The sequence below is a fragment of the Vipera ursinii genome (genome assembly GCF_947247035.1).
Source record: "Vipera ursinii genome assembly, chromosome: 3".
Classification (NCBI taxonomy): domain Eukaryota; kingdom Metazoa; phylum Chordata; class Lepidosauria; order Squamata; family Viperidae; genus Vipera; species Vipera ursinii.
This window is the reverse complement of record NC_139516.1, coordinates 180,288,929-180,303,352: the sequence shown is the minus strand read 5'-3', so window position 1 is coordinate 180,303,352 and position 14,424 is coordinate 180,288,929. Positions and strand designations below refer to the sequence as shown.

At 38.0% G+C, this 14,424-nt stretch overlaps 1 protein-coding gene across 1 annotated transcript; it reads left to right on the top strand.

Annotated features, from left to right (window-relative positions):
- The first annotated feature begins 495 nt into the window (after positions 1-495).
- ELOC (elongin C) lies at positions 496-9,753 on the top strand. Its single transcript, XM_083358001.1, has 4 exons — positions 496-579; positions 5,095-5,149; positions 6,480-6,623; positions 9,026-9,753. The coding sequence occupies exons 2-4, from the start codon at positions 5,146-5,148 to the stop codon at positions 9,214-9,216; spliced, it is 339 nt and encodes a 112-aa protein (XP_083214127.1). The 5' UTR covers positions 496-579; positions 5,095-5,145; the 3' UTR covers positions 9,217-9,753.
- Positions 9,754-14,424: the final 4,671 nt, after the last annotated feature.

Sequence of the window (14,424 nt, the reverse complement as noted above, 5' to 3'; positions counted from 1 at the left end):
TCCACATGAGATTTAAACATATACTATGTACATACTGGGATGTAATGTGGAAGTGTCGGATTAGCACCAGAAAGACGTGCTGCTCTGCTTTCAGCCAGGGCAGGGGTAGGCAACCTCGGCTCTTTTATGACTCATGGACTTCAACTCCCAGAATTCCTGAGCCAGCCAAGCTGGCTCAGGAATTCTGGGAGTTGTAGTCCATGAGTCATAAAAGAGCCGAGGTTGCCTACCCCTGAGCCAGGGAAAGGGTCATTGCAGTCTACTTCGTAGGGTGAACAAGCCCGACACAGCTCTAATAATTCAAAACTGGACAGGACCATTCGTCGGCATTTTAAAATACCGTTAGCTAGACACCTCGCCCTCCTGTCATTGGAGTTACTAAAGAAAAGATTCTCCCAGTTGCTCCCATAGCATGTTACTCTACATTATATCTCTATCGTATTTGTTTCTCTTTGCGTTTCGGAAACCGGAAATCATTTTTGGTGACCTACAGGAAGTGGTTTCTGGGAAGGATTGTCCCGACTGGAGTGGTGTCGTTCCTTGGGAAGCTGCTTCGCGGATTTCTGCGGCTGGGAAGCGGTGAGTTGTTGAAGAGCGACCGGCTCGTGGCCTGATAAACCCGTTTCTTTCTTGCGCGTTTTGTTCGCCACGAGGACTCGATAGCTGGGAGTCGTGGGAAGCTTTGCCACAATAGCTGAGAGCCGTGGGAAGGTGCTGGTGTCGATGCTGGGCGGAAAGTGACTTAATCCCAGCCTTGAATTTTTGCAGCCCGCCTTCCCCAAAGCTGCTTCGCATTGCATTGGGGAAACTCTTCTTACGTCTGATATGACTTATTGATGCCCTCTTAAAAGGACCCCTTTTCTATTTTCCTCCCTGAGCCCCTGAAAATTACTTTTTTCTCAAGAGCTGCCACGTCTCTTAAGACTGCTGTTTGTGAAAAGCACCTTGTAAGGGTTGCTCCGCCTTCTTCCCCTTTAGTAAGAACTAAGAGGACTTTATGTCAATTTCTCTGTGGGTTTCAGCTCTTTATTACCTGTGAACTCCTGGATGGATTTTTCTCTCGGACTGACTTTGCCGCACATATTTTTCTATCATTTCTTTCCTCCATTCTCTAGCATTCTTCTCTGCTTTTCCCCCCCATTATGATTAAAGTGAAACGAGCCACTCTGATAGCAAGACATTCGTAACTCAAATATTTGTGTAGCTTAGAAATCAAATGTGGTAGTTTTGGTAATGTGATAATATTCCCTTACTCTTTTTAAATCTGTTCTTCGCCTACAATTCCCAAGTAATTTTCAACACTATTCAAAATATGATCCATGCAGTAAGAATACAGATATACTATAAATATAATAAAAAAATATGCCTTCCAGCCAGCATTGACTCCTACCAATTGCATGGATTTCTGCAGGTTGTTTGGCAAGATTTAAGAAATGGGTTTATTGCATTCTTCCTAGAACTGAGAGAAAGTGATTGTCCCAGGGTCAGCCAGCTGACTTTGTATCTAAGGCAAGACTAGAAACTACAGTTTTCCAGTTTCTAGCCTGGTGCCTTAACCACTGCACCAAACTGACTCTCGTACCGTACATATAATGCTAGTAAATTAGGTTTAGCAATAAATTATATATCAAAACCAAATCACGCATATCAGCCTTCTCTTAATATGGAGCACTCTATATCTCAGTGGGTTAGGACGCTGAGCTTGTCGATCAGAAGGTCGGCAGTTTGGCGGGTTGAATCCTGAGTGCCGCGTAACAGAGTGAGTGCCTGTTACTCATCCCAGCTTCTGCCAACCTAGCAGTTCGAAAGCACGTAAAAATGCAAGTAGAAAAATAGGGACCACTATAGTGGGAAGGTAACAGCGTTCCGTGCGCATTTGGCGTCTAGTCATGCCGGCCACATGACCACGGAGATGTCCTCAGACAAGCGCTGGCTCTTCGGCTTTGAAACGGAGATGAGCACCGGCCCCTAGAGTTGGAAACGACTAGCACGCGTGTGTGGGGGAACCTTTACCTTTTTATATAATATTAGGACTGCAACTGCCCCCAAATCTCCATCTAATGTAGCTGTTTGTCATACCAGGTAACAATTCTGAGAATTATAGATCTGAAAGATCTGAATGGTACCATAGGAGGAAAAGCCACCTATGTAGTGTCACTTTGTGTGTTCTTAAACAAAAATTTTTTTTCAGTTTGGTGAAACTCATTTTGATTCAGATTAAATTAGCAATTGTTTGCAATGTAAGATTTAGAAATCTAAAATCTCATAAGAACATACGTCAGTACAAGTTTATCATTTTGTTTTTCACAATGGCCAAGCAGTGCCTCTAGGTTTCTTGCAAACAGGAGATGGAGGAATTACTCTTTTCACCATTATTCTGAGATTGGTATTTTGGAGGTATTTGAGTCTCAAGATTAAATGCCCTTGATGTATCTGTCCTCTATGAAGTTATCCAAATCCTTTTTAAAACTATCCAGGTTGGTGGGCATTATTACATCTTGTGCTAATTAATTCAACAAGAATTTTACAGTTCTTGTGGACTAGGATGAGCAACCCAAAATAACTAAAACTTTTAAAATGTATATCTGATATACTGAAACTGAAGACACAATGTAGCTTTCTGATGAGATGAAGCATGTCCACTTTCAGGGCATCTGGGCTTTTTGCCTAGGATATCTTTAATTTTATATTTTAAAAGACAACATGTATAATTTTAGGTTAAATTAGAAAAAATATTCAGGTAGTAATGTCCCTTCTACAGGAATAATATCTCCCAAATGTTCAAATAAATTGGTGAAAGATTTTGTGCAAAGTGGCATTCAGAGTCATTTTCTTTGCCCAGTGGCAGTTGTGCTGGTATACTGATCAATTGACAAGGCAGATATTGATAGAATATCTAACAATGGTCAGGCATTTCTTAATTTCAGTTATTTTATTCAATAGGTAGATGATAGAATTAACTAATAGCAAGTGTTATGTTTTCTTGATTCCCAACTTGGCACATCACAGACTTAACTTAAAATTAAATCCTGCTCTTTCTATGTGTATTTCAATTTTAAACAAGATCCCTATCTCTGTATAGTATAGAGGGCAAGAAAGACAATTCTTTCTAAATAAGAACAATATCTGTATAATGTGCCCATACAATTTTTAACAGAATTTCAGCTGACATTTTATATCTGGCCATGCTGCCTAGAATGAGAATTTCCTAATTATTACTATCTGCAAGGAATCTTGAGGTATCATCCAGTGTGTGTGTGGTAGGATAGTATTTATCCTGAAATATATACCTGTAAATTCAAGAATGAATACATCTATATTTGTATAGCTATGTTAATACATAGATATAATATTGAAATACTTTATGTGAGAATACACATACACACAATATGAACTGTTCCTTATTGGAAAAGATCATACTTGTATTCTGATAATATGGGCAGTATTTTTGCCAGAAGGAAGACTTATTCTGAAAATCAAGGTTACACCTGGCCAAAAAAATCCACTTAGGTATTTTTAATAAAAATAGTATGTGACAGAAATTCTTGGACTGACCAATTATCTGTCCATTTACTTTATGGTGAAGTGTACCATCCTGTGTTTCCACATAACAGTTTGATTAAATAGATTGGGCTAAGAGTGAGTGAAGACCATATTTATATAAAATTTCCTGACAGTGAGAACAATCATCCAGTGGAATAGCTTGCTTTCAGAAGTTGTTTATTGCTGGAGGCTTTTAAGAAGAAAGTGGACAGCCACCCGTCTGAAATAGTATAGCGTTTCCTGCTTGAGCAGGGGTTGAACCACTAGAAGACATCCAAGGTCCCTTCCAACTCTGATATTCTATGTTCTATAGACTACCCTTACCAAGTGACTTCTTTTACTGGAAATGGACTGGAACCCAGCCACTCTTAATCGAATCATTTTACCACCTTGGCTCTCTGTGCAAGCAATGCCATGGACAGTTAAATAGAATCTTTCTAGACATTTATCTTTTGGCCTTTAGATTGTAGGAGGTATAATCCAACTTATCTGATAGGTATTAAGTTCCGGAAGACTGAATTAAGTCATCTGACATGCTTGTTATTGATGATGTTATCTAGTTTGGGTAATGAAACATCTGCAAGAAAACAACCAAGCTTAGAGAGCACCAAAGATCCCTTCATTTCAACCCTGAGCTACAAATATTCAAATTTGTCTTTTATTTTGACAGCATTTCCCATGATAATTTGCGTGTCTATTAAAAAGTCCTTCAGGAAAAACTTTATTCAGTTACAATCTCCAGATATTGTCACAGAGTAATCTATTTAGTATAAAGTAGTCCTTGGATTATGACAGCAATTGAGAGTGGGATTGCCATTGCTAAGGGATGCAGTCATACAGTGCAATGTCATATGAGCATCACTTAGCAATGGCAATCCTGACAGGTCCGGTTGCTGTTGTGTTAACTGAAGACGTGGGCTATTGAGGAGGAAGCAGAGGAAGTCCCAGGTAAGGAGCACAGGGTTACCAGAGGGTAGGGAGGCCTGGGGAGGCCTAGCTAATGCTGTGTGTGAGATGAAGGAATTGGAGCAGTGAGTTAGTGGAGGTTTGAGAGGGCTGGTGGAAGTTGTGCACAGGCAAGACTATGTGCTGCAGATGGGAACAACTTACTAGAGTGATTTGCAACTTTGCTGGCTTCCCCACTTTGCTTGTGGGAAACTACCAGTGAAGTAATGATTATGTGACTGTGGTTGCCTGTGACATTGTAACTGATCTACATTGAAACCTATTGTAAATGTTTCTGGGCCTACAAATACCTAGATAAGATTTTAGCAGGCTTGGCCATGTGATTGGCCAATCAAATTCATGATTGTACATTAAGGTTCCTTAGATAACCTTGGCCTCAAATTAAGGGGTAGTAATGTAAACACCATGCTATATATGGTATGGTAATATAGTACAGTAAACATAGGCAAATCACGTTTTTCTTTGAGGTCAGTACCAACTGTACAAAGGACTGCAGTTAGTGACCTTCTTGTACTGCCACCAGACAATATTCTTTTCTTTTCATAATGAACTTGAACATGTATGTACTTTTCCATTTGTTTTCAGATCCTGTTTAAAAGCTCCAAAGGCAAAGCAATTATCATTGCTTAAGAAGATATGGGTAAGGATATTGACAAAAATATCCTTTAGAAATATCTTTGCTTTTTAAGAATATATTCAATATATCATGAAAATGCTAATTTTACTTCCAGTCATGTTTAAATGAAAAGTTGGGTGAGTTTTCAGAGTAGTAGTAATTAATATAATACTTGTAGTTGCAACTGTTTTAAATTTCATTTTGTTTGCAGAATAACAAAGTGATACTTTTGTAATCTTACATTATTCGGAGATATATATCACTTCCTCAACACCTCCCCCTTTTAAAACTTCAAAGTTGTTTTTCCCTCGTTATTTGGAGATAAATTAAGTTTTCACTTAATTTAAATATGAATCAAATAGGAATGAAATTACATGGAGATTCTAAAAATCTTGAAAAACCAAAGAGGAATAAAAAAGAAAGATGGGCAAATGACAAACCATCATGAAAACCTGCTTCCCAGGAAGGAAGTAGCAGTATAAACAGTTCTGAAAATTGGAGAAAGAAGGGAAGTAATTACCATCTCAAAGCCTGAACACAATTAACGTATTGAATGTTTCCTTCAGCCATTCTCCCTCATGAAGCTACTTACCATTAACAGCCTATAGAAAGAATTCTACAAAATATCATCTTTTTATAAGCCATGTTTTGAGTATTGCTATCTTGACAGGTGAAATATTTTTTAAAAAAGAAAAATTACCAGTACTGGTGGGAAGGGTGGGTATAACAGAAAAAACAGAATTCATTTTACTTTGTAGTGTGCTGAAATTGTATTCATATTTTAAATTTATCTTTTAAAATTTATTTCCTATTATTAAATATTTTAGATAACTCTGTCAAAATATTGTTGATAAGGATGCCTTTAATTTAAAGTTCATCAGGTTTGAATATTATCAAGGAATGCTATAGTATTTTGAAAGATTTCAGATTAGTAGATTAGTGTCCACCTAGTATTAAAGCAACTTGAGATAAGAACTCTTACAGTATTTATCTCAAAGAAGATCTCAATATCATATTTATATGTTGGGCTTGCTACCATTCTCCTATGTATTTTTATCCCACTTTTATTACTTTATAAGTAACTTAAGGAAGCAAACGTATCTAATACCCCTTCTTCCTTCTGTTTTGGCCCCAACTACAATCCTATCATGTGGGTTAGGCTGAGAGAGAGTGACTTGCCCAAAGTAACCCAACTATCTTTCACACCTAAGGGGTGAAACTCATGGTATTCTGGTTTGTAGACCAAAATGGTTCTCCATATCAAACTATACATAATATAATAATTCATTGTTGCAATTTTTATTATTGTTAAACCTAATAATCATAAATTGAAATTATTCATTTCATGTTGTAGATGGAGAAGAGAAAACATATGGTGGGTGTGAAGGCCCTGATGCTATGTATGTGAAGTTGATATCTTCTGATGGCCACGAATTCATTGTTAAACGGGAGCATGCACTCACATCAGGAACAATAAAGGCAATGTTGAGTGGCCCAGGTTGGTATAACACTCATTTCTAGAAAATTGGGATTGAGAATTTTTCTTTGTTTTGTAATACTAGAGTAATCTCTGGAACTAGTTTCTCCAAAAAGAACAGTACAGTTTTGTAAGATTTAGTATTTCAATTTCAGTCAGAGTCTGTGTCCAAACAAAAGTGAAAATGATTTTAGAATCATAGGGATTTTCCAATATTACCAAAGGAACGATTCTAAGCTTTAGGTACTTTTTCAGTTTTTGTTTTTTGAAAAGGGATCAGCTTTGAGTTAGCCATAATACCAAATTGGGTCAATAATATATATTATGGAAAAATAATTTCCATATTCATTCTGCTAATGATAATAATTGTACAATTCTAGAGACTGAGAGTATCTGCCAATACAAGGAGCACTACTGGTGGGATGTATTTCCCTTCCTCACTGTAGTTGTTTCCTAACAAATATATTTAGCTACTGTGCCCACAAATCCATAATATACATTTGGGTTCCTACAAGCCAGATTTATGGGGCACAGAAGCTTATATTTCATATTATTACGGGGTGAAGGAGCTTATTATATTTCATATCACATTCACTTATAGTTCGCATATGTTCAATCATGCTTACTACAGTTTTATTCTAGGAATAAAATTTAGGGATGATCAACAGCTATCAAAATCAGAATTAATTCAAATTTATGACAAATACTTTTATAATGATTAGCGTCAGTATGGCACAATTCCCAATTCATTTCTTTTGGAAATAAAATCTGATTAAAATCCAATTATTTTTAAAATTACATTTAATGTTGCTAAAGGGATAGTTTTTAAATTTTAATTAGATACAGGTAATCCCCGAGTTATGAGCATTCACTTGACGCTCGTTCAAAGTTATGTGATGAGCGCCCCATAGTGCTTATGAGCAAGTCCTTAAGTTACGAATATTGCAGCAGCATCGGAGTCGTTCGCCCATACGAGCGACTGCAGTGGCTCTGCAACATTCACCCTGGTTATCCTCTCCCTCCCTACACCCTGTGAGATCTTGCATGATCTTGCGTTACTTTAGGCCTCCATTCTCTGCAAACGCACCAAAGGCCTGGAGCAGCCAAGAAAGCGAATGATCTTCAATACTCACCCTGTGAAGATCAAGATCCTTTGCTTTCTTGGCTGCTCCAGGCCTTTGGTGCGTTTGCAGAGAATGGAGGCCTAAAGTAACGCAAGATCATGCAAGATCAGTGGGGCAAGATCTCATACTACTGATCTCGCATGATCTAATGGTACTTTAGGGTTCTGTTCTCAGCAACAGAGAATGGAACCGAAGCTGAGAGACACGTATTTCCGGAGGCTGGATCGGGGCTCTGGAGGCCTTTTCCAGGCCACTGAGGCTCGGATCTAAGGCTGGGGGAGGTTTCCACGCCCCCCCTCCATGGCCCGATCTGGGCTCCAAAGGCCTTTTCCAGGCCGCTGCCGCCCAGATTTGAGGCCAGGGAATGCTTCCGTGCACCCTGTGCAGCCCGATCCAGGCTCTGGAAGCCTTCTCCAGGCTGCTGCCGCCCAGATTTGAGGCTGGGGAACGCTTCCATGCACCCCGCACAGCCCAATCTGGGCCTGGAAAAGGTCTCTGGAGTGCGTGGAAGCATTCCCCAGCCTTAAATCTGGGCAGCAGCAGCCTGGAAAAGGCCTCTGTAGCCCGGATCAGGCCGTGCAGGGTTGCGCAGAAGTGTTCCCCAGCCTCAAATTTGGGCAGCAGCAGACTGGAAAAAGCTTCTGGAGCCCAGATCAGGCCGCAGGGGGTTCACAGAAGCGTTCCCTGGTCTCAAATCCAGGCAGCAGAAGGAACCGCGGCAGAGAGGAGACGGATCTTTTCCAGGAGAGTCCGGCGCTGCAGGAAGGGAAGGGGAAGCATGCAGTATCTTAGTGGGTCGGGGAGGCCTGGGGGCTTATTCCAGCACTAGGCCCTCCATGGCCTCCCCCACCCTGAGATACCTCATGTTCGCTTAATGAGCCACGTGCATTTTAACAAGCAAGGGAGTGATCTCGTACCTCTACAAGTTTTCGAGTTATGAGTGAAATGGGCAGGCTCCATTACACTCGTAACTTGAGGACTACTTATAAATGTGAGTTTAATTAGCTGTAAAATATAGAGGCCTAATCTCTCACGACAGAAACAAAGTTATAAATGATGGAGTCATGCAGCAACAACTGACAGAAAATAGGTTCCTCACATATAGTTATAGATATAATTTGCAGAGGTATTACTGAGAACTATAAAAGGTACCTGAAAGTTAATGTTAGCTACTTTTTGGGATGCTTTCCCATATTCCTAACTATAATTTATGATTTAGGATAGCAATTAACTTCAATCATATTTTTATATCTGCAAATATAATGATGAAAATATCTGTGTGTTTTTTTATGTGCACAGGCCAGTTTGCTGAAAATGAAACAAATGAAGTGAATTTCAGAGAGATTCCTTCTCACGTCTTATCTAAAGTATGCATGTATTTCACTTATAAGGTTCGCTACACTAACAGCTCCACAGAGATTCCTGAATTTCCAATTGCACCTGAGATTGCACTGGAACTGCTGATGGCTGCAAACTTCTTAGATTGTTAAATAGAATAAATTATAATAAAAATGTAAACCACCCCCCTTCCCCTCCAGTATTTAATACATATGTTTAGTTAGCAACTTTTTCGTATAGCATGTTTTATATGTTTGGCCAAGAACTGTACTCATCACTGTGGAGGATATTTCTCACAGTGGTTTTGCATAGGAATCATTCATGCTCAGATTTTGTTTTGCTGCTTACACGAGTACGGACTTCTTACCAATTGATAAATAAACATGCCAAGTTATGCATGACCTTTGCCTTATCCTTCAGCAAAAAAATAATGTTACCAACGCTGTGAATTTGCTGAAATTACTTCTTTCTGAGAACAGATCACAGTTAAAGATGGAATCCTCTCTGGGGATGAAGCCGACTTCACTCATTTGGAAAGCTCAATATTGAGCATGCTACAAATGTGCTGGGGGGGAGGGTTTGGAATTTTATGTTAGCATATTCTCAGATTGTGCTAATAATAAAATGAATTTATGTTGTAATTGTAAAAACTATATAGCTATGCTTATAACATATTTGTTGCAATACTTTACTGCATTTCTATGTTTAAACTATTGGTAGGCATTATTACATTTACATAGTAATCTATCATGGCTTTTTCCATACTTCCAGTTCTTGTTTACTTTTAGTATCTTTATAAATTCATCTATAGCAGGGATGTCAAACCCAATCGCACTGTGGGCCATATCGTGACATATCAGGATTTGTTTTGCTCTACGGGGCTGGGTTGGGCATGGCCTGCACGGGCTGGATGCGGCCTGTGGGCTGCACATTTGACATGCCTAATGTATAGGCCTTATAAAAATGATGATTCCCAACTATGCTGTCAAATGTGAAACAGAGGACTATGACAGAAAGACACTTCTCAATTTAACATTATTCATCCTGAATAATATTTTCAATCATTACTGGACTTCATTTTGTGCAGTAAATAATAATTTATTGAATTCATATGCACCCGAGTCCCAGAAATTCTGGATGGTTTATAAATTGTTAAAAACACATAAAAATACAGTACAAGAAACAAAAAAGAAAAATTAATATGGCAGAGAAAAGAAACCTGGATAGGAACAAGGAAAGAAAAAACATATCAACTATCCTCACCAAATCCCTAATGAAGATCTATGTCTTCAAGGCCTTTTGAAATCGCATTAGAGTGGGAGCTGTTCAAATCTCAAGGGGAACCTTATTTCAGAGAGCAGATGCTGCTACAGAGAAGACATACTTTCAGTGTCCCACAATGCAGCATTATTTAATCAGTGAAACCTGGGGCAGGCCAATCCTGCCAGATTGAACCAGCAAGGCACATATTATGGGACTGTGTAACCTAGGACATTATTTAGTGTAGCAGTTTATACATCATCTCTAGAAATATAGAGTATGAGTTAAATGCTGTTTTTATCCAGCAGTGTTTTTCTGCTTGAGAGCTGGCTACAATAAGGTCATTTTGAATATTGCTGTTTGGTAACAGAGGTATGCAAATGTTTCAAGGAACATTCTGCCATCCTATTCTGACCATGCATCAGGCAATTCCAACTATACCAGAGCTAGTCCAGCCTCAATTTTTTGCAAACTTGTTTAACAAGCATTACAGAAAATGGTTTTGAATAAAAAAACACAGTGAATGTATATGCATGGATCCCATCTGCAGTCAGAGGTAAAAAGAAACAAAACCTTTACAGATTTGATGTGTGTTCAGACTAAGGCATCTGTTCAGTTTTTTAAAAAAATAGGGTGGGGAATTAGGGAAGATTTTTTTAAAAAAATCCCATTTATATCCCGCCCTTCTCCGAAGACTCAGGGCGGTTTACAATCTAAGAAGCACAAATCAATGTGCTTAGCAATAGCCTTCATTCTATGTATATGCCTGCTTATTAGGGCTTTCGGGGGGCCCCCAAGCGGCATTTTTACAAAGTCAGCTTAATTGCCCCCAACAATCTGGGTCCTCATTTTACCTACCTCGGAAGGATGGAAGGCTGAGTCAACCTTGAGCCTGGTGGGACTCGAACCTGCACTAATTGCAGGCAGCTGGTGTTAAGAAGGCATTAGCCCACTGCTCCACCAAGGCTCTATAAGATTGCCTTAAGTACTTAATTTTTTAGTGATCTTGTGAAATAACTTCTTTTTTTCTTTTCTTTTTGTCTCTGAGTCACTCTTGACTCCTGGTGGCTACCTAGACTAGTCAGCAGTTTTCTTGGCATGATTTCAGAAGTGGCTACCCAGTGCTGCCTTCTTAGGGCTGAGGGAGTGTATGTGGCCTAAGTTCAGCCATCTGGCTTCATGACTTATTCAGAACTAGAACTTACAGTCTCCCAGTTTCTAGTTTGGTGACCTTTAGACTAGTTATAATACTAATTGCTTGGTCTGTAAAATATCTGGATAAATATGCTTTGCTATAATTTTATGTATTTTTCATAATATACTATTCAGGCCAAAACAAGGCATGATACTGGGGTGGGGGAAAATCTAGAGATCCAGCTTTTCTAGTTGAATTTAGCATTCAACTCTTGTGTATACTAGTTCCCCATGTAGAACTGATGCAAGTAAATATAAGCAAATATTACTTACATTCCAAGTAGAAATTTGCGGTAAAGGTGTCTTCTGGCACAATTTGATCTAGAACCTTATATTAGTCAATTTGTTCTTCATTTATTGATTTTCCCTTCTTTCCCGGCCAGTATTCCTGTTTTATTTCTCACAATTCGGGTCTGTTTTTTAATCTATTCTGAATATTGTTCATTGTGTATGTATTCTGAAAGTATAGTGTAATGTGTTTATTTCAGGATTATTCTCTTTTTGAAAAATGAGGAAGGAACTGATATATAGAAAAGGCGCACAGTGAAAACAAAAAGTATACCATGAAATTTGGTTTTGTTTCCAAATACTCCCACTGTCAGTAGCTTCTAGTTTTGCATACACTGAAGATAATGAGAAACTGGAATAATTCTGTTAGGGTATACTGCTCATAGTGAGGTGGCCTCCTGGTACTGCAAATGTTAGTTGCTATGCAACTGGCCCAACAAAAGGATGTGAATATAAATCTTCCATTACAGTGGGCAAGACAAAACAACTATGCTGTGAGGAAAGTACAGAAGTACATCTGTTAATTGTGTAAGATGTTCAAATATCCACTTATTTATAAAATAAATTATGAAATTGATAGAATTTAACATCCAGGTCTATAGCTGATAGGAAACTGTCTCTACACTGCAAAACTATTCCACTTAAAATATTCATATGGATGTATTCCCATACTGAAGTGGAGCCACATATTGTCTTTTATGAAACATGCCATTTTCCAATTTTAGTCTATTATTAGTTTTTATCCAGTGTGTAGTGACGGTATATGTTACTTATATGCTTATAGCATTGGTTGTAGATTAGTATTAAATAATGTAATTTATGTTTAAAATTAATTATGCTTCAGAACTCAGTTTTAATATTAGTACAATTGTTTCCTCCTTCAGAAAGATCCTTTTTAGTGCCTTTCACTCAATGGTAACTCCAAGCTGACTGCCTGGTCTGTTCCCTGCGATTTAATAATTTTACAAGTTTCTATTTCCCTGGAATAAAAAAAAAATCTTGCAAAAAACTACACGTGAGATTTGAAAGAGTAGAATAAGACTTCTTAATCTTGTCAATGGAAGCAGTGGAATACTTACAGTGAATCTGATTTTGATAAATTATTCAAATTATTCAAGGAGTCCTAAACTTACATTGATTGGATTCATATACCTAATTATATAGTTTGACTTATTTTGACTAAAGAACAGTTTGAAACCAGGCATTCTGGCTTATAAATCATGATTTACAGTTTATACATAGTGTGAACCAAATTATGGTTTATTCAACCAAACATGGTTAAACAATCCATGGCTAAATAAATCAAGTCACTTGCTAATGCAGTTTTCCTCAATCGGTTATCCTCTAGATAACATGACCACAGAAGTCTCTGGACGACACTGGCTCCCTCAGCTAGGAAACGAAAATGAACACTGTCCCCTAGAGTCAGATACGACTGGACAGGGGAAACTTTTATGTATGTTTTGGATTATATTCATATAGCATTGTTCTTGTTTACACAGGCTAGTAGCCCAATGAAATACATATGCCTTCTTCCTAAGTAAGACAGTTATGCGTCTCAAGCAGCCTAGTTAACTTTTTCCATAAACAAAGTACCAGACTGAACTACTAAAATATTAGTAGGTTCAAAAACAATTCCTACTGAACTAATGAAAATGAGATAACTGATATAATTTTATCTAATAGTTTTAACAAGCAATACAAACTGAAAAGAATAATCTGATCTAGAATCATTTGGTTTCTTGTCATATTAGACCCATGGAAGATTATCTGTGGAATCTGTGTCACTAGAATCCTGGGGTCTGTTAGCCGAAGTCCTGGTGTAAAATGCAAACACAATGAATAACAGTTTGCACATGACTCATACTGGTTTCCATACCAAGTCCGAAGGATGTAATCTTGTGTCCAGATTGTGTGTGTGTGTGTGTGTGATTTGTACCTTTGAGTCAGAGTTGACTCCTGGCAACTTCCTGGACTAGGCCTTGCAGTTTTCTATAGCAATTTGTTTTTCAGAAATAATTTACCATTTCCTACTTTCTAGGGCTGAGAGTGAGCGACTGACCCAAGATCACCCAGGTAGTTTCATACCTAAGATGGAACTAGAACTTAAGTCTCCTTAATGCCTTAATCACTACACAAAATTACTCTATTAACCACTGGAATTTTAATAAAGATTATGACAACTGCTTTTTTTTAAAAAAAACAAGTTTAACATCCATATTAGCAAATGTTCTGTATGACAAAAAACATTAGTAGCCCTAATGGGAATTATATGGTTGTGGGTGTCATTTGGCTGGATGATGGGAAAATCTAAACTTGAAGTGAAGAATCATCTTCCAATTGCTCGTGTAAATATTTTCATTATAAATAGATCATGCAAACCCTTCATGAATTGGTAAAATCATGTATTTCTGACAAAAACATTTAGGATTTCAAATTCCCTGCTCAGAGGTACAGGACGAATCTGTTCAGATATATTTGCAAGATTTTACTTGATTATAACAACTGCCCCAATATACTTTCTTCAGTAATGAAAAAAACAGGCACTACCAGAAAATAAGCCTTTATCATGGCATGGTGTCATTTCCTATACATAGCTAATTATTTCTGTTCTGTGA